The following is a 21,072-nucleotide window of genomic DNA, read 5'->3' on the forward strand; positions in this document are numbered from 1 at the left end:
TAGTAGGTGTGAGAGTGGCTCTTTATCAGCATTTTGCACCTGTGCGATCTCTCTCTGTGTTGCATTGTGGTTCGTCTGCATGCTGCTGGAAACTGGTGTATTATCTGCCCTTGTATGTGTAAGTATGTTTTATTTCAGTGATGTTAAATAAATATAGTTATTCTTTCAGTGATTTGTTTGTAATATTAGCGCGGGACTCGCAATACGATGAGGACCTTTGACGCAGGTTGCGAGCTTGCATATTTTGGGTAAAATATCAACTAATACCTCAAGTTTATCATGGATATTCATTGTTTATCATGAATATGTTTTCAGGTTGCAGCTAGGCCTTATAATGTTGGGGGAGAATAGTGTGTCGGTGCTTGATGTGGTACACTCAGAGGGTGCTGGGCGGCCCGCCTGATCTAATAGTATGGGCGTAACTAATAGGCTGTATGCCAGCATGCTGCACTACACATAACCATGTGACTGGCACACTTATAGAACACTGTCCACCCCTGTCATGAATAGTAGGTGTGAGAGTGGCTGTTTATCAGTATTTTGCACCTGTGCGATCTTCCTACAGTGAAGGAAATAAGTATTTGAACCCTTGCTGATTTTGTAAGTTTGCCCACTGTCAAAGTCATGAACAGTCTAGAATTTTTAGGCTAGGTTAATTTTACCAGTGAGAGATAGATTATATAAAAAAACAAAAAGAAAATCACATAGTCAAAATTATATATATTTATTTGCATTGTGCACAGAGAAATAAGTATTTGATCCCCTACCAACCATTAAGAGTTCAGCCTCCTCCAGACCAGTTACACGCTCCAAATCAACTTGGTGCCTGCATTAAAGACAGCTGTCTTACATGGTCACCTGCATAAAAGACTCCTGTCCACAGACTCAATTAATCAGTCTGACTCTAACCTCTACAACATGGGCAAAACCAAAGAGCATTCTAAGGATGTCAGGGACAAGATCATAGACCTGCACAAGGCTGGAATGGGCTACAAAACCATAAGTAAGACGCTGGGTGAGAAGGAGACAACTGTTGGTGCAATAGTAAGAAAATGGAAGACATACAAAATGACTGTCAATTGACATCGATCTGGGGCTCCATGCAAAATCTCACCTCGTGGGGTATCATTTATCCTGAGGAAGGTGAGAGCTCAGCCGAAAACTACACGGGGGGAACTTGTTAATGATCTCAAGGCAGCTGGGACCACTGTCACCAAGAAAACCATTGGTAACACATTACGACGTAATGGATTAAAATCCTGCAGTGCCCGCAAGGTCCCCCTGGTCAAGAAGGCACATGTACAGGCCCGTCTGAAGTTTGCAAATGAACATCTGGATGATTCTGAGAGTGATTGGAAGAAGGTGCTGTGGTCAGATGAGACTAAAATTGAGCTCTTTGGCATTAACTCAACTCGCCGTGTTTGGAGGAAGAGAAATGCTGCCTATGACCCAAAGAACACCGTCCCAACTGTCAAGCATGGAGGTGGAAACATTATGTTTTGGGGGGTGTTTCTCTGCTAAGGGCACAGGACTACTTCACCGCATCAATGGGAGAATGGATGGAGCCATGTACCGTTAAATCCTGAGTGACAACCTCCTTCCCTCCACCAGGACATTAAAAATGGCTCGTGGCTGGGTCTTCCAGCACGATAATGACCCGAAACATACAGCCAAGGCAACAAAGGAGTGGCTCAAAAAGAAGCACATTAAGGTCATGGAGTGGCCTAGCCAGTCTCCAGACCTTAATCCCATCGAAAACTTATGGAGGGAGCTGAAGATCTGAGTTGCCAAGCGACAGCCTCGAAATCTTAATGATTCACAGATGATCTGCAAAGAGGAGTGGGCCAAAATTCCATCTAACATGTGTGCAAACCTCATCATCAACTAAAAAAAACATCTGACTGCTGTGCTTGCCAACAAGGGTTTTGCCACCAAGTATTAAAGTCTTGTTTGCCAAAGGGATCAAATACTTATTTCTCTGTGCACAATGCAAATAAATATATATAATTTTGACAATGTGATTTTCTGTTTTTTTTTTAAAAATATAATCTATCTCTCACTGGTAAAATTAACCTAGCCTAAAAATTCTAGACTGTTCATGTCTTTGACAGTGGGCAAACTTACAAAATCAGCAAGGGTTCAAATACTTATTTCCTTCACTGTATGTATAGCATTGTGGTTTGTCTGCATCCTGCTGGGAACTGGTGTATAACCTGACCTCATATGAGTAAGTATGCCCTTTCTCAGTGATTTGTTTGTAATATTATTGTGGGGACTCGCAATATGATGAGAACTCTTGAAGCAGGTTGCGAGCTTGCGTATTTTGGCCAAAATATCAACTACCTTATAGTTATCATGGATATTCATTGTTTATCGTGAATATGTTTTCAAGGTTGCAGCCAGGCCTTATAATGTTGGGGAGAATAGTGTGTCGGTGCTTGGTGTAGTACACTCAGAGGGTGCTGGACAGCCCGCCTGATCTAATAGTATGGGCGTAACTAATAGGCTGTATGCCAGCATGCTGCACTACACGTAACCATGTGACTGGCACACTTATAGAACACTGTCCACCCCTGTCATGAATAGTAGGTGTGAGAGTGGCTGTTCATCAGTATTTTGCACCTGTGCGATCTTCCTATGTATAGCATTGTGGTTTGTCTGCATCCTGCTGGGAACTGGTGTATAACCTGACCTCATATGAGTAAAAATGCCCTTTCTCAGTGATTTGTTTGTAATATTAGTGTGGGGACTCGCAATATGATGAGCACTCTTGAAGCAGGTTGCGAGCTTGCGTATTTTGGCCAAAATATCAACTACCTTATAGTTATCATGGATATTCATTGTTTATTGTGAATATTTTTTCAGGATGCAGTCAGGCCTTGTAATGTTGGGGGAGAATATTGTGTCAGTGCTTGGTGTGGTACACAGAGGGTGCTGGGCAGCCTGTCTGATCTAATAGTATTGGCGTAACTAATAGGCTATATGCCAGCATGGTGTAACTATGCGACTGGCACACTTATAGAAGCCATAATTGTGTGCAAAGATAATACTAAGCAGCCACCCCCCTCATGAATAGTAGGCATGAGAGTGGCTGTTTATCAGTATTTTGCACCTGTGCGATTTTCCTCTGTGTAGCATTGTGGTTTGTCCGCATCCAGCTGGGAACTGGTGTATAACCTGCCCTCGTATAGGTAAGTATGGCCTTTTTAGGTGATTTTAAATAAGTTATTTTTTCAGTGATTTGTTTGTAATATTAGTGCGGGACTCGCAATATGATGAGGACCCTTGGCGTGGTTTGCGAGCTTGCATATTTATGCCAAAATATCAACTAATACCTTATGTTTATCATGGATATTCATTGTTTATGGTGAATATTATTTCAAGATGCAGCCAGGCCTTGTAATATTGGGGGAGAGTAGTGTGTAAGTGCTTGGTATGGTACACTCAGAGGATGCTGGGCAGCCCACCTGATCTAATAGTATTGGCGTAGCTAATAGACTGTATGCCAGCATGGTGCACTACACGTAACTGTGTTACTAGCGCACTTATAGAAGCTATATCTGTGTGCAATGATAATACTAAGCAGCCAGCCCCTCATGAATAGTAGGCGTGATAGTGGCTGTTCATCGGTACTTTGCACCTGTGCGATCTCTCTCAGTGTTGCATTGTGGTTGGTCTGCATTCTGCTGGGAACTGGTGTATAACCTGCCCTCGTATGAGTAAGTATGGCCTTTTTCAGTGATTTTAAACAACAGTTTTACCTGCAATAGCAAGAACCTTGACAACCACGTCAATGCCACTCCGTGTGGACTTGTATTTATTGCCTGAGGCTCAGAATGTAGAGATCAGAAAATACCAAATGCAATAAAATGTTGCTTAATGCTGGGATTTTCTTGTAATCTTACGACCATTGTCACATATGTGTACTAAGAGTACATGGATTCATAACATTTTAAAAGTACTCCCATTGGGCTAATCTGCTCCCACTAAAAATTACCGGTAAGTTATCTTGCTCATTACCGCATTTTACGGACTATAGGATGCACTGGACCATAAGACGCACCCATAAATTGTAGCATAAGAGAGGATGAAAAAAAGGTTTTGCCTCTAACTGTACATTTCCTGGGTAATATTGAGACAATAGGGTAACACAGTGCCCCAATACAATGCCAGCCACAGTGTCCCATAACAATGTCAGACACAGAAATACAAGATATGGTCAGCTATAGTGCTCACACCCTCCTCTAAACTCACCAGACATCAGAGATGTGGAGAGGCAGGGGTTAATGGTGTTGAATCTGCCCTTCTTGCTGCTCTGTACATAGGAGGGGGCGTGGCTAGAAGGTCCTTGCAGATCAGTACCTGCACAGATTTACTGTGTTGTATGTACTAATGTCTGTGTTATTTGCGCAGATTTGACAGGACTCTAATTGTAAGATGTGACTGTTCAGTGAGCAGATAACACAGAGATATTTTACACAAAGCACAGGACATGGAGCTTCCATTACACCGCACTACAAAGATCTTTGAAGCTCGGAGCTCAGTCCCATGCTCCTGGCATCTGTTTGCCTTCAGGAGATAATACACAGCAGAAGATTACAGCTCAGATTCTAAGATAAAAACTGCGTCCTATAGTCCAAAAAATACGGTACTTTGTTTACAACTTTTGTAGAGCTTGTGCGACATTTGTAAACTCTGACTGGAGCATTCGTTCACCTGATCGTGCTCGGCATCTGGCTCACTTTGGCTTTCACTTCTAAAATTTCGGTCAACTTCATACTGTCCTGCGGTTTCAGGTGTCGGGAGAGAAAAAAATTCCTCTTTGTACCTTATGTTGTCTTCAGGTTCTTCCGCTCTATTTCTTTCTTCATTCTATAAATACAGTATTGAAGAAACACTTAAAATTACCCTTTATTTTTAGGTGGAAATTGTTTGTGAGTGCGAGTGTATGGGTAAATGTGCATGAGTGAGTTGGAAGATATTCACGCGGATAGCAAGGAGGTCTGATTGCATGAGGGCGCATAAGTGGACACTTTGCGTTTGTGTGAATAAGTACATGAATGATTGTTTATATGTGTGTAATATGGGAGCATGGCTGGTGTATGGCCCTTCCCCAGGTGTGTCACGGCAAAGATGGAATGAAGCTGCAATAATGTATTATTCGTAACTTTATTTGACCTGTGCCAATAATGCACCCAGCCAAGCATGAATGCTCAGAGTTCTCCTCAGAAAGGCATACTTAGTGGTGGCACAGGCATACGGATGATGGCTGGCTGGTTTGTTGTACTGCTGTGGACAGGGCCAAGAGTGCCCCTCCTTGATATAGGGGTTTGGTATGGCAATTAAGGCCTAGTAGGCCGCAAGATGGCGGGCTGCTTGCGGTTCGTGTACAGGCTCCTCCCACACGCACAACTTCTCACATGATCCTGCACACAACTTTTGGGAGATTCCTGCCTACCACCCACAACTCACTCCAGCACCTTTGTCACAGGCCCAATAATGTGCTGTCGCTTATCTAGCAGCTTCTTACAGCTTTGACAGCAGCTTAATCAACTTATTCTCTTTAGCTACGGTTGCCACCTGGCTGGTAATCCGCCGTCCGAGCCAGTATCCACATCAGGAAGCCAGTGCCAGTAAAAAGTAACTGAAGTCAATTTTATAAAATGAAAAAAGGATTACTCCCCGCCGGTCCTGCTTCAATGATACCACGTACATCATTCACATTACCGCTGAAGCTAATAGAGGCCTGTGATTGGCTGCAGCAGTCACGTGAATGATGTAAGTGAAGTCATCGCTGCACAACTGGTAGAGACCACCAGGATGTCTGTGCTGGAGTGGCAGGTGGATTTCCAAAGGTGAATAATCTTTTTTTCATTGTATAACATTTTGTTCTCTTTTAGTCTGGTCTGAGATGTGATCAGGTGGATGGAGTCTCAGGGGGCACTATATGGTACTATGTACAGATGGCACCATGTGGCACTATCTGCAGGGGCACTGTGTGTGGCGCTATCTGCAGGGGGCCATGTGTGTGCCACTGTCTGCAAATGGCTTTATGTGTGGCACTGCCTGCAGATGGCTTTGTGTGTGACACTATCTGCAGATAGCATCCATGTGGCACTATCTGCAGATGGCACCTGTGTGGCACTATCTGCAGATGGCACTGTGTGTCACTATCTACAGGGGCACTGTGTGTGACACTTTCCACAGGGGCAAATGTGTGTGGCACATTCTACATAGGGAACTGTGTGTGACACAATTGTATTCAGGGGCACAGCATATGTGTGGGGGGCTTAATTTGCGTCATCTACCTAGGGCACCAAATACCTTGCCCCGGCCCTGACAGCAGGTACTGAAATTAAGGTAAGATGACAGCAATTATAGCTAATAATAGAGAGGAAAAGCAAAGAAGAACCGCACCACAGATTTTGGAAAATCACCTCTATCAAAGGTTTCATGTGTGCAATCCTCCAGACCAAGTCCTGAAACTGCTTGAGAAAGGTCCGAACTAGGACTGAAACGTAGCAATCTTGCATATGGGTGAATAAACGTTTTTCCCTTTTCTGACTACTATGTTGTGGAGTGCTGCCTATTTTTTGAATTCTTTAATAATAGAAAGGAGTATCCTGGGGGGCCCGCAATTCTGTACAAAACTATTAGGGACCAGTGAAACGTCGACATAGGAATGTCAAAATCTGTCTGAAGTCACGCCCGCAAAACCCACACAACCTAGGTCATTCCTCTTTTCCACCCAACACTGTACACAACCTTGGGAGAACTCTGCCATTTTATACATTAGGCAACCCCCCCATCTACAGACACGGCATAGCCACACTGTGTGTCATCAGCAAGTTATGACTCTGCAATTGCGGACAAAATGGCGTCCAGGCTGTATGTCTTGGTGCAAACAGTTTCTAGATGCCAAGTCAACCAACTATCATGCAATCTGCCAAATGAAAGAAACGTTACAGTGCAGAACACAATACAAACATAAATACAGGCCAGACGGCTATATAACATAACTGGCTGGCCTGGCCACTACTATTACTTCTGGAATGCCACATAGAGGGAACAAGGGAACATAGCAGAACAGCACATGTTATATTTCACTGTGCACATCATCATAGCATTAACGGGTACAGTACCACTAAGTGCCCAAAATACAATGCTGAAAGTAAAGTCCTCTTTGAGCAAAATTAATGGATGTATGTAAGCATATGGGAGGATGTGGGCAAGCACTTGTTGATAGTTGTCTCAACGAGAGCACAAAGGTAGGCCATATACAGCAACAGAGTCCTCCACATGGCACCATCAAACCTAAAGCCAACCCTGTGTAAGAGTTGCAGCTGATGACAATGCATCTGCCACTACTGCTTTACTCCTCCTTGAGAACATAGTGGCTGTAATTTGAATTTGATAAGGGTTTTGTTCTTCCTCCTGCACCAACATTTCTGTGCTGGCAGAGGAAAAAGATTTTCTTAATAAATATTGAACTTTTTATTTGAAAAAATACACAGGTCCATCAAGTCCAGCGACTATAATCCTACTGTGTTGATCCAGAGGAAGGAAAAAAAAGACCCTATGAGGTGGAAACCAATTGCCTCAATAGGGTAAAAAAAAACTCCCAGACTCCAAATATGGCAATCAGACTAAAACCCTTGATCAATGTCCCATCTCCAGAATCATAACTCATAACTCATCATAACTCATAACTTGTAATATTGTATTTTTCAAGAAAGGCATCAAGACCCTTCTTGAACTTGTTCAAAGAATCAACCATTACATTACTAGGTTATCAGATGTTGGAAACCGCACCACTAGAGACTGGACACAAAAACGCTCATTGATTGGACATTGCCACTTGATCAACAAAGACTGATCACATACTTTACCACTCGGCCACCAATGACTCAGAATTATATTATGCATCATGCACAATGAATGTGGGTGACCATTATCAGGTCATTATGCCATTGTACACAAATGAATCCCTTCCCGCTGGTAATCTTCATTCCTACCTTTGGTCCGTTGCTATGAAATCCTGCTATGCCACAATGACATCATGGGCCTCCAACTGTTATATGAAGAAAGGAGCATGCTGGGAGGACATTATCTGTCTCCTCACAGCATTCCCCTGTATGTAGATCACTGCTAATAGTGATCTAATGCCTAGCAGCCACTATTATATGATGTGCATAAAGCATGCCCAGTTCACCTTCCCCAAAAACTTGGCGGCATACAGTGTCATAATGCCATATCATGCAAGTTATTGCATGATTTTGTGTTTTTACACTGTATGCTGCCGGAGTTTCTGAATTATATTTAGATAATTATTTATTTTTGCTGTGGGAAACGGTTGTTTGTTTTTTTTTCAATTAAAAACATGATGACCTTGCCATCATAGGACCTTTTTAAGTGTAGGGACCCATTTTAAAAAGGCAGCTGTGAAGTGGCAAATTGGCTGATACAGATTTTGTGAATCTATCCCTCATCAGCAGGCAGCGAGGGGAGAAGGTTATACAAAGCAGAGCAAGTTGTACCTGATAGGGAGGAGAGTCCCAAGGAAGAATCTGTAAGTGTCAGGGGTAGATTAAGGTGTGAGGGTGATGGGGGATTGCCCACCTAAACAACAGCACAGTTTTTTTATTTTTTTTAATTGTCCGTTATCTATTGGATTAACCCAATAGATCCAGTAATACCACTCCTTGCTCCCGGCTCCTCTGTAGCTCGGCTTCCGGGAGCCTTCGTACTGGGTCCTGATGCTATCCAGCATCAGGATGTCGTGTGCGGCGGCATACACAATGTCCTGACGTTGCCAGTGTCTGGACCCTGTGTGCAGCAGCGTCTGCAGCTGAGACGACGGGAGCGAGGAGAGGTTAGTATATAGAGGGTTCTAGCATGGAGTATGATTATTTAAAGGGTCTGTGTAGGGATCTGGGATCTGAAGAAGTGGAGGGGCTCTGGGTTTTTGAGATCCGAATGTACTTGGAAAAATAGCGATACACTGTTTATTATGTGTATCACAAAATGTTGCAACATGTTTCTATAAGCGGAGAAATATTATTCGTTTGGATGGTACTTTCGATATAACTATCTCTCCAAAAGGTTGTATTTTGGACTGTGTGTTTCAAAACTGTTTTTAATTGATTTGATTGTAAGGTCTCTTGTATTAAAGGATATATAATTAGGTGATGGAATATACCACGCATGCTTGAGAAAGGGGGCAGTCCCACGAAATGTCGCTTTCTGGCGTGTGTAATGCTTGTTCCCCTCAGGCAACTTCTCTCCAGGTAAATTATGGACTATATTTGAAAACAGGCGATACAAACTACTGCTGGGACTATTACACTGAACGGTGAATATTATGGGCCATGCTATTTCTGTACTGCCTAATTTTGTACTGAATTAAAGAAGTATTTACATGCAAAAAAAATCATGCATCTCATTTATTCTACAGGGGTTTATGATCTGAAACTAATTTAGGAGTTTAGTCTAGGGTCCGAAATTGATTTAGCAGACTGAATTTTTTTAAGGGTGTGGACTGGGGTCTGAAGAAATTTAGGGGTCTGGTTAGTGGGTCTAAAATGAATTTAGGCGCTTGGTCTGAGGTCTAAAGAAATTTAGATGTCTGAAATGAGGTCTAAACTGAATCTAGGGGTCTGGTCCGAGGGTCTGAAATGAAATTAGGGGTCTCATCTGAGGTCTGAGGTAATTTAGCGGCCTAGTGAGGGGGTCTGAATTAGTTAAGGGGTCTGGTCTGAGGTCTGAAATAAATTTAGGGGCCTTGTCTAATATCTGAAGTATTTTGGGGTTCTGATTTGGGATCGAAAGTAATATAGGGGTCTGTTCTGTGGTCTGAAGTAGTTTAGAGGTCTGGTGAGGAGTCTGAAATTAATATAGGGGTCTGGTCTGGGGTCTGAAATGAATTTAGGGGTCTGGTCTGGGGTCTGAAATTAATTTAGGGATCTGGTCTGCGGTCTGAAGTAATTTAGGGTTTTGGTCTGGGTTTTGAAGTAATGTAGGGGTCTGGGATCTAAAGTTGTAGGGGTCTGGTATTTGGTCTGAGATTTATTTAGCGATCTGGTCTCGTGTCTTAAGTAAATTAGCAGTCTTCAGTCTGAGTTAATTTTTGGGTCTGGTCGAGGTCTTAATTCATTTTGGGGTCTGGTGTCTGAAGTAATTAAGCCATCTTTTCTGAGTCCTGAATTTAATTTAAGGGTATGGTCTGTGATTTGAATTTATTTAGGAGTCTAGCTCGGGGGTCTGAATTTAATTTAGAGGTCTGGGGTTTGAATTCATTTTGGGGTCTGAATTAATTTAGGTGTCCTGTCTGGGATCTAAATAAATTTAGTGGCCTGATCTGAGGTCTAAAGAAATGTATGGGTCTGATCTGTGGTCTGAATTCATCTTGGGTTCTGGTCTGGGGTCTGAAGTAATTTTGGGGTCTGGTCTAAGATCAGAATTTATTTAGTGGTCTGGTATGGGGGTCTGAATTTAATTAGGTGTCTGTGGTCTGAGTTAATTTAGAGGTCTGGTCTGAGGTCTAAATTAATTATATAGTCTGATAAGGGGTCTGAAATTAATTTAGGGGTCTAAATTCATTGTGGCTTCTAAACTGGGGTCTGAAGTAATTTAGAGGTTGCGTCTGGAGTCTGAAATTAATTTAGGGGTCTTGTCTGGGGTTAAAAATTAATTTAGGGGTCTGGTCTGAGACCTGAAATTATTAAGGCATCTAGTATGGGGTCGAAATTTTATTTAAGATTCTGGTCTGGGGTCTAAAGTAATTTAGGGGTTTTGGGTTTAAATTAATTTAGGGGTCTCACATCGGGCCTGAATCAATTTAGCGGTCTGGGGTCTGAGGTAATGTAGAGGTCTGGTCTGGGGTGTGATTTATTTTTGGGGTCTGGTCTGGGGTTTGAATTGATTTAGCAGTCTGCTCTGTGGTCCGAATTTGTATTGTTATAAAGGGTGGGGATGGGCTGAAGAAGTGAGGGGCCTAAAGATGTCTGGGCAGCAAACTTTGCAGTGTTTAAAAAGCGGATGGAGAAAAAAAAGGAAAATAAAAATTTCTAATCAGAGAAGCCATCACCTGTTAGTTACTGAATTTAACCCATTTTTCGGATTCTCACTTTAGTTTATTCCTCCCCACATTCCAAAGCCATAAATGTTTATTTTTTTTACCAATATTGCCGTGTGAGGGCTTGTTTTTTGCAGGAGTTGTAAATTTCCACGGCATCATTTATTGTACTATATAATGTAGTGGGATTTTGTTTTTACGGGATTCACCGCGCGTTAAAAAAAGCGGCATGTTAACTTTATTCTGCGGGTCAATATAATTACGACCAAATTTATATAGTTTTTTATGTTTTACTACTTTTACAAGGACAAAACAGATTGTTAAAAATAAAATTTGAGTTTTGTCACCATATTCTGAGAGCCATAACTTTCTTATTTTTCCGTTAATTGAGTGGTATGAAGGCTTATTTTTTGCGGGGTGAGCTGTAGTTTCTATTGGTACCATTTTAGGGTACATGAGACATTTCGATCACTTTTTATTTAGTGGGAGATGAATTGACCAAAAAAACAGAGATTCTGGCGTTTTAATTTTTTTATTTTTACGGCATTCACCATGCGGAGCAAATAATGATATATTGTAATAGTTCAGACTTTTATGGCTGTGTCGATACCAGTTATGTTCATTTTTTTTTTTTTTACATTGTGCTTGAGGGAAAATGGATGTCCTTGTCATGTGGATTGGGGAGCTTAATATACCTGTTGGTGTTGTACACTAAAGCGCACTATGGGTATATAATAAAGTACGACCGTATGGTGCCTTTATTATACACTGTAATTTCTCCTAGAATGCTATGAGAAAAGAATAGCCCTAAAGTAGAGCATGTGTTGGACTTTTTCTCTTACAAAATGTTTACAAACTCGTGAGTAAAAAACTCTTTGTGTGCAAGTATGGTACAGCATGGCGCCATAGATTTCTATAGTGCGTGTGTTCATTGAGTCTAATTGTTTTCCTCCAGAATAGACACATGCCACAATAGGCTGATACTGTTTTCCACTTCCTCCAGGGCCCCACCTAGGACATTCTGAGCTGGAGTTTGTATGGAGCAAGTGCGCTACCTCTTCATACAAAATCTATAGTAGGTACAGAAACAGCTGCGTGGAATGCACAGCTGTTTCTGTAACTCTAAAAAAATCTAATGGCTTCTGCATTTTGTGCGCTCAAATTTATTGTGTAGCTTTATGTGATGAAAAGGGAATGTTTCCATTTAATTTTTTTTTTAATGAAAAATCCTAAATTTTACAAACAATATTCGTTAATAGTAACAATTTATGGGAGAGAAAGTGTAGACTATGTGGGCTAATATGCCAATATGAATATTGGGAGGTTATTCATGTGTGATATATTTTCAAGCCTGAGGCTTGGCCATATCAGATTGATCTAACTAACGCCTTAACAGGTGGTCATCGTAACATGTAATGCAAGGCTTACTTGAACTGGTTCCCTCCAATAAAATCGTTTCATTGTCCATGTTAAGGCATAGTACGTAGCGCCAACCTAGAAAATAAAAAGGAAAAAAAAGGTTTTTTTTTAAATTATGCTTAATATTTATTTTCTGTGAATGTACTGATATATTAATTGGTTGAACTTGATGGACATGTGTCTTTTTTTCAACCGTACTAACTATATACACTACATTATACTATAGATCAGCACAGAATTTAGCCACTTGGGTAAGTTGGTAAGGTATATCATTTTGTAGAATGTGGTTATATATGTTTCTGACTCTAGATCTTTAACTTACAAAACAAGGCAGTGTTAAGAATTAACAATGAACCTCTCTACAATTGCATCTCTGCTAGGATCCAACTTGCTATTCATCAAAATTGTAAAATTTATATACATATTTTTATGTTTTTTACATTGTTTGAAATTTTCTCTTGTTTCTCTTGCTCCTTATATAAATGCTTTAACTATTTCTAAAAACATTTTATTTGCTATGGGATAAATGATTGCAGTTATGTACCATAAGGTTGTTAGACTTTCCTTTAATTTACCCTTAAATAACTAAATTGGACACCCGTATGTGGCAAAACTTTGTGGCAGATGGCAAAATTTATTAAAGTTGTTGACTCTTTATAGACAACCCCCTTCAGATTATAGCTGGGCAGTGATGAACTGATTGCCAGCTCCCGGCACCCCCAGCAAATAGATATTTTTGCCAGGGAAAGCAGCTGCCAACCATTTATCCTACAGTGGCCGTTGATAGCCCTCGACCAATTTTCATGACTACCTTCACAGCCTATGTCCCCACCTGACGAGCAATATTACCACGCGCTCTGTGGTTACTCACAATGGTTCATACTCCACTGCATTTGTGAGTGTAACGTCTCGTGAATCTTATAGCCACCTAAAGTGCAAACATGACATTCAACAACAATTCATCTTGTGCTCCCACATAAAAGTGCCTAACTGACCCTAAATCTCCCTCAGTCCCATAGTACTTCCCATGTAAGTTCACATTAAGTCTCCTAATTTTTCAACCTCTTCCTAATTTCAATAATTCACTGTAAATATTAGTTTCCTTATAGTTTTGAATTCAAGACCAAAATTCACTGTATTTCATATCACAAGGGATATATTATATTACCATCTAACTGTGGTTCATTCATTTATCATCTTGCCATGAACAGATTGTGCAAATAATATGCCTTTATTTCTAGTGCCTGTGCACTTTACATTGACACCATAAATGTATTTAGGTGTAATGACGGGGTAGGGAGACAGACAGGTGAGCCCTAATCTACTCGCCACTCAGTCCCTGCCTACTTGCACGGCCCGTCCTAGGCAGGGGTGAACCTAGCCCCTCTGCTGCCTGAGGCGAACTATAAAAAGGCGCCCCCCCAAAATCTATCGGAGTTTTCACATTACTAGCTTTACACAAACACGCAATATATAAATTTTTTAAATAGGAAAACATTTGATGTTTATTTGTTAGGCCCTGTTCACATGGAGTATTTTGACGAGTTTTTTGGCGCGGAAACCGCTCCGCAAAACTCGTCAAAAGCCAGCCGAAAATGCCTCCCGAGAAAGAAGGGACATGCCCTATCTTCACGCGTTTACGCCTCTGACTTCCCACTGACATCAATGGGAGGCAGAGAAAGGGTATTTCGCTGAGTTTTTTTGCCCGTAGCACTCAATGGGCGCAAGCGAAAAACGCGGCAAACAACATGCAGGAAGGGACAAAATCTGCCTCAAAATCTCAAACTGAATTTTGAGGCAGAATTTTCCTCCTGCAAAAAACTCAGTGTGAACATAGCCTTAAAGTGCTGTTTGAAGTATGGAAAATATTTAAAGAATTATTCTTACTGCCAATCAGTGTAGTGCAAATAGTACAGTCTGCACTGCCCCATATCTCTCCTCGGCAGCCAGTCTCATTTGCGGCGTCACTCTCTGCAATTACATTCAGGCCAGTCCAGGACGGATCGCGCTTAGTGCTGTTTTGAAGCGGTACGTCCTGGGCTAGTTTCTTTGCTCTACCTGCTGTATTGTAGTGGTCTGCCTGTGCTGGCTCGATGCCAGTGGTGGATTAATATGATCTTAGGCCCTGGGCTGTACACAAGTTATGGGCCCACATCCCACACGTAAGTATCACCTACATGTCAAAGTACATCACATGCCACTCTGCAGACTGTCTCTTATCCTGATCATCTGCTGCCACACTCACACTTCCCCACAGCCCCCACCACAGTAATGTACATAGATTGCAAGACCAACATTACAAATAATACCCCATACTGTTACTGAATAATACCTCCATACTGTTACTGAATACCCCCATACTGTTACTGAATAATACCCCCATACGGTTACTGAATAATATCCCCATACTGTTACTGAATAATACCCCCATACTGTTACTGAATAATACCCCCATACTGTTACTGAATAATACCCCCATACTGTTACTGAATAATACCCCCATACTGTTACTGAATAATACCCCTATACTGTTACTGAATAATACCTCCATACTGTTACTAAATAATACCCCCATACTGTTACTGAATAATACCCCCATACTGTTACTGAATAATACCCCCATACTGTTACTGAATAATACCCCCATACTGTTACTGAATAATACCCCCATACTGTTACTGAATAATACCCCCATACTGTTACTGAATAATACCCCTATACTGTTACTGAATAATACCTCCATACTGATACTAAATAATACCTCCATACTGTTACTGAATAATACCCCCATACTGTTACTGAATAATACCCCTATACTGTTACTGAATAATACCTCCATACTGTTACTGAATAATACCTCCATACTGTTACTGAATAATACCCCCATACTGTTACTGAATAATATCCCCATACTGTTACTGAATAATATCCCCATACTGTTACTGAATAATATCCCCATACAGTGACTGAATAATATCTCCATACAGTTACTGAATAATAACCTATACTGTTACTGAATAATACCCCCATACTGTTACTGAATAATATCCCCATACTGTTACTGAATAATACCCCTATACTGTTACTGAATAATACCTCCATACTGTTACTGAATAATACCTCCATACTGTTACTGAATAATACCCCCATACTGTTACTGAATAATATCCCCATACTGTTACTGAATAATACCCCTATACTGTTACTGAATAATACCTCCATACTGTTACTGAATAATACCTCCATACTGTTACTGAATAATACCTCCATACTGTTACTGAATAATACCCCCATACTGTTACTGAATAATATCCCCTATACTGTTACTGAATAATACCTCCATACAGTTACTGAATAATACCCTATACTGTTACTGAATAATACCCCCATACTGTTACTGAATAATATCCCCATACTGTTACTGAATAATACCGCTATACTGTTACTGAATAATACCTCCATACTGTTACTGAATAATACCTCCATACTGTTACTGAATAATACCTCCATACTGTTACTGAATAATACCCCCATACTGTTACAGAATAATATCCCCATACTGTTACTGAATAATATCCCCATACTGTTACTGAATAATATCCCCATACAGTGACTGAATAATATCTCCATACTGTTACTGAATAATACCCTATACTGTTACTGAATAATACCCCCATACTGTTACTGAATAATATCCCCATACTGTTACTGAATAATACCCCCATACTGTTACTGAATAATACCTCCATACTGTTACTGAATAATACCTCCATACTGATACTGAATAATACCTCCATACTGTTACTGAATAATACCTCCATACTGATACTGAATAATACCTCCATACTCTTACTGAATAATACACCCATAGTGTTACTGAATAATACCCCCATACTGTTACTGAATAATACCCCCATACTGTTACTGAATAATACCTCCATACTGTTACTGAATAATACCACCATACTGTTACTGAATAATACCCCCATACTGTTACTGAATAATACCCCCATACTGATATTGAATAATACCCCCATACTGATACTGAATAATACCTCCATACTGTTACTGAATAATACCTCCATACTGTTACTGAATAATACCTCCATACCGTTACTGAAAAATATCCCCATACTGTTACTGAATAATACCCCCATACTATTACTGAATAATACCTCCATACTGTTACTGAATAATACCCCCATACTGTTACTGAATAATACCTCCATACTGTTACTGAATAATACCTCCATACTGTTACTGAATAATACCTCCATACTGATACTGAATAATACCTCCATACTGTTACTGAATAATACCCCATACTGTTACTGAATAATACCCCCATACTGTTACTGAATAATACCTCCATACTGTTACTGAATAATACCCCCATACTGTTACTGAATAATACTCCCATACTGTTACTGAATAATACCTCCATACAGTTACTGAATAATACCCCATACTGATACTGAATAATACCTCCATACTGATACTGAATAATACCTCCATACTGTTACTGAATAATACCTCCATACTGTTACTGAATAATACCTCCATACTGTTACTGAATAATACCCCATACTGATACTGAATAATACCTCCATACTGATACTGAATAATACCCCCATACTGTTACTGAATAATACCCCCATACTGTTACTGAATAATACCCCCATACTGTTACTGAATAATACCCCCATACTGTTACTGAATAATACCCCCATACTGTTACTGAATAATACCCCCATACTGTTACTGAATAATACCCCTATACTGTTACTGAATAATACCTCCATACTGATACTAAATAATACCTCCATACTGTTACTGAATAATACCCCCATACTGTTACTGAATAATACCCCTATACTGTTACTGAATAATACCTCCATACTGTTACTGAATAATACCTCCATACTGTTACTGAATAATACCCCCATACTGTTACTGAATAATATCCCCATACTGTTACTGAATAATATCCCCATACTGTTACTGAATAATATCCCCATACAGTGACTGAATAATATCTCCATACAGTTACTGAATAATAACCTATACTGTTACTGAATAATACCCCCATACTGTTACTGAATAATATCCCCATACTGTTACTGAATAATACCCCTATACTGTTACTGAATAATACCTCCATACTGTTACTGAATAATACCTCCATACTGTTACTGAATAATACCCCCATACTGTTACTGAATAATATCCCCATACTGTTACTGAATAATACCCCTATACTGTTACTGAATAATACCTCCATACTGTTACTGAATAATACCTCCATACTGTTACTGAATAATACCTCCATACTGTTACTGAATAATACCCCCATACTGTTACTGAATAATATCCCCTATACTGTTACTGAATAATACCTCCATACAGTTACTGAATAATACCCTATACTGTTACTGAATAATACCCCCATACTGTTACTGAATAATATCCCCATACTGTTACTGAATAATACCGCTATACTGTTACTGAATAATACCTCCATACTGTTACTGAATAATACCTCCATACTGTTACTGAATAATACCTCCATACTGTTACTGAATAATACCCCCATACTGTTACAGAATAATATCCCCATACTGTTACTGAATAATATCCCCATACTGTTACTGAATAATATCCCCATACAGTGACTGAATAATATCTCCATACTGTTACTGAATAATACCCTATACTGTTACTGAATAATACCCCCATACTGTTACTGAATAATATCCCCATACTGTTACTGAATAATACCCCCATACTGTTACTGAATAATACCTCCATACTGTTACTGAATAATACCTCCATACTGATACTGAATAATACCTCCATACTGTTACTGAATAATACCTCCATACTGATACTGAATAATACCTCCATACTCTTACTGAATAATACACCCATAGTGTTACTGAATAATACCCCCATACTGTTACTGAATAATACCCCCATACTGTTACTGAATAATACCTCCATACTGTTACTGAATAATACCACCATACTGTTACTGAATAATACCCCCATACTGTTACTGAATAATACCCCCATACTGATATTGAATAATACCCCCATACTGATACTGAATAATACCTCCATACTGTTACTGAATAATACCTCCATACTGTTACTGAATAATACCTCCATACCGTTACTGAAAAATATCCCCATACTGTTACTGAATAATACCCCCATACTATTACTGAATAATACCTCCATACTGTTACTGAATAATACCCCCATACTGTTACTGAATAATACCTCCATACTGTTACTGAATAATACCTCCATACTGTTACTGAATAATACCTCCATACTGATACTGAATAATACCTCCATACTGTTACTGAATAATACCCCATACTGTTACTGAATAATACCCCCATACTGTTACTGAATAATACCTCCATACTGTTACTGAATAATACCCCCATACTGTTACTGAATAATACTCCCATACTGTTACTGAATAATACCTCCATACAGTTACTGAATAATACCCCATACTGATACTGAATAATACCTCCATACTGATACTGAATAATACCTCCATACTGTTACTGAATAATACCTCCATACTGTTACTGAATAATACCTCCATACTGTTACTGAATAATACCTCCATACTGTTACTGAATAATACCTCCATACTATTACTGAATAATACCTCCATACTGTTACTGAATAATACCCCCATACTGTTACTGAATAATACCCCTATACTGTTACAGAATAATACCTCCATACTGTTACTGAATAATACCTCCATACTGTTACTGAATAATACCCCCATACTGTTACTGAATAATATCCCCATACTGTTACTGAATAATATCCCCATACTGTTACTGAATAATATCCCCATACAGTGACTGAATAATATCTCCATACAGTTACTGAATAATACCCCCATACTGTTACTGAATAATACCCTATACTGTTACTGAATAATACCCCCATACTGTTACTGAATAATACCCCCATACTGTTACTGAATAATACCTCCATACTGTTACTGAATTATACCTCCATACTGATACTGAATAATACCTCCATACTGTTACTGAATAATACCTCCATACTGATACTGAATAATACCTCCATACTCTTACTGAATAATACCCCCATAGTGTTACTGAATAATACCCCCATACTGTTACAGAATAATACCCCCATACTGTTACTGAATAATAACTTCCATACTGTTACTGAATAATACCACCATACTGTTACTGAATAATACCCCCATACTGTTACTGAATAATACCCCCATACTGATATTGAATAATACCCCCATACTGATACTGAATAATACCTCCATACTGTTAATGAATAATACCTCCATACTGTTACTGAATAATACCTCCATACTGTTACTGAAAAATATCCCCATACTGTTACTGAATAATACCCCCATACTGTTACTGAATAATACCTCCATACTGTTACTGAATAATACCCCCATACTGTTACTGAATAATACCTCCATACTGTTACTGAATAATACCTCCATACTGTTACTGAATAACACCTCCATACTGATACTGAATAATACCTCCATACTGTTACTGAATAATACCCCATACTGTTACTGAATAATACCTCCATACTGTTACTGAATAATACCTCCATACTGTTACTGAATAATACCTCCATACTGTTACTGAATAATACCCCCATACTGTTACTGAATAATACCCCATACTGATACTGAATAATACCTCCATACTGTTACAGAATAATACCTCCATATTCTTACTGAATAATACCTCCATACTGTTACTGAATAATACCTCCATACTGTTACTGAATAATACCTCCATATTGATACTGAATAATACCTCCATACTGTTACTGAATAATACCTCCATACTGTTACTGAATAATACCACCATACTGTTACTGAATAATACCCCCATACTGTTACTGAATAATACCCCCATACTGATATTGAATAATACCCCCATACTGATACTGAATAATACCTCCATACTGTTACTGAATAATACCTCCATACTGTTACTGAATAATACCTCCATACCGTTACTGAAAAATATCCCCATACTGTTACTGAATAATACCCCCATACTATTACTGAATAATACCTCCATACTGTTACTGAATAATACCCCCATACTGTTACTGAATAATACCTCCATACTGTTACTGAATAATACCTCCATACTGTTACTGAATAATACCTCCATACTGATACTGAATAATACCTCCATACTGTTACTGAATAATACCCCATACTGTTACTGAATAATACCCCCATACTGTTACTGAATAATACCTCCATACTGTTACTGAATAATACCCCCATACTGTTACTGAATAATACTCCCATACTGTTACTGAATAATACCTCCATACAGTTACTGAATAATACCCCATACTGATACTGAATAATACCTCCATACTGATACTGAATAATACCTCCATACTGTTACTGAATAATACCTCCATACTGTTACTGAATAATACCTCCATACTGTTACTGAATAATACCTCCATACTGTTACTGAATAATACCTCCATACTATTACTGAATAATA

General features: G+C 39.4%; 1 protein-coding gene across 1 annotated transcript in view; it reads right to left on the reverse strand.

Moving 5' to 3' along the window:
• Positions 1-21,072, reverse strand: part of LOC142657898 (uncharacterized) — a 95,796-nt gene that overhangs the window by 16,535 nt on the left and 58,189 nt on the right. The window contains exons 9-10 of the mRNA XM_075833419.1: positions 12,503-12,568; positions 4,717-4,872 (exon numbers count right to left, since the gene is read on the reverse strand). Of these exons, the coding sequence (XP_075689534.1) occupies positions 4,717-4,872; positions 12,503-12,568 (222 nt within the window). The remainder of the gene's footprint in view (positions 1-4,716; positions 4,873-12,502; positions 12,569-21,072) is intronic.

Source organism: Rhinoderma darwinii, chromosome 7, assembly GCF_050947455.1.
Source record: "Rhinoderma darwinii isolate aRhiDar2 chromosome 7, aRhiDar2.hap1, whole genome shotgun sequence".
In the NCBI taxonomy this organism is placed as follows: Eukaryota; Metazoa; Chordata; class Amphibia; order Anura; family Rhinodermatidae; genus Rhinoderma; species Rhinoderma darwinii.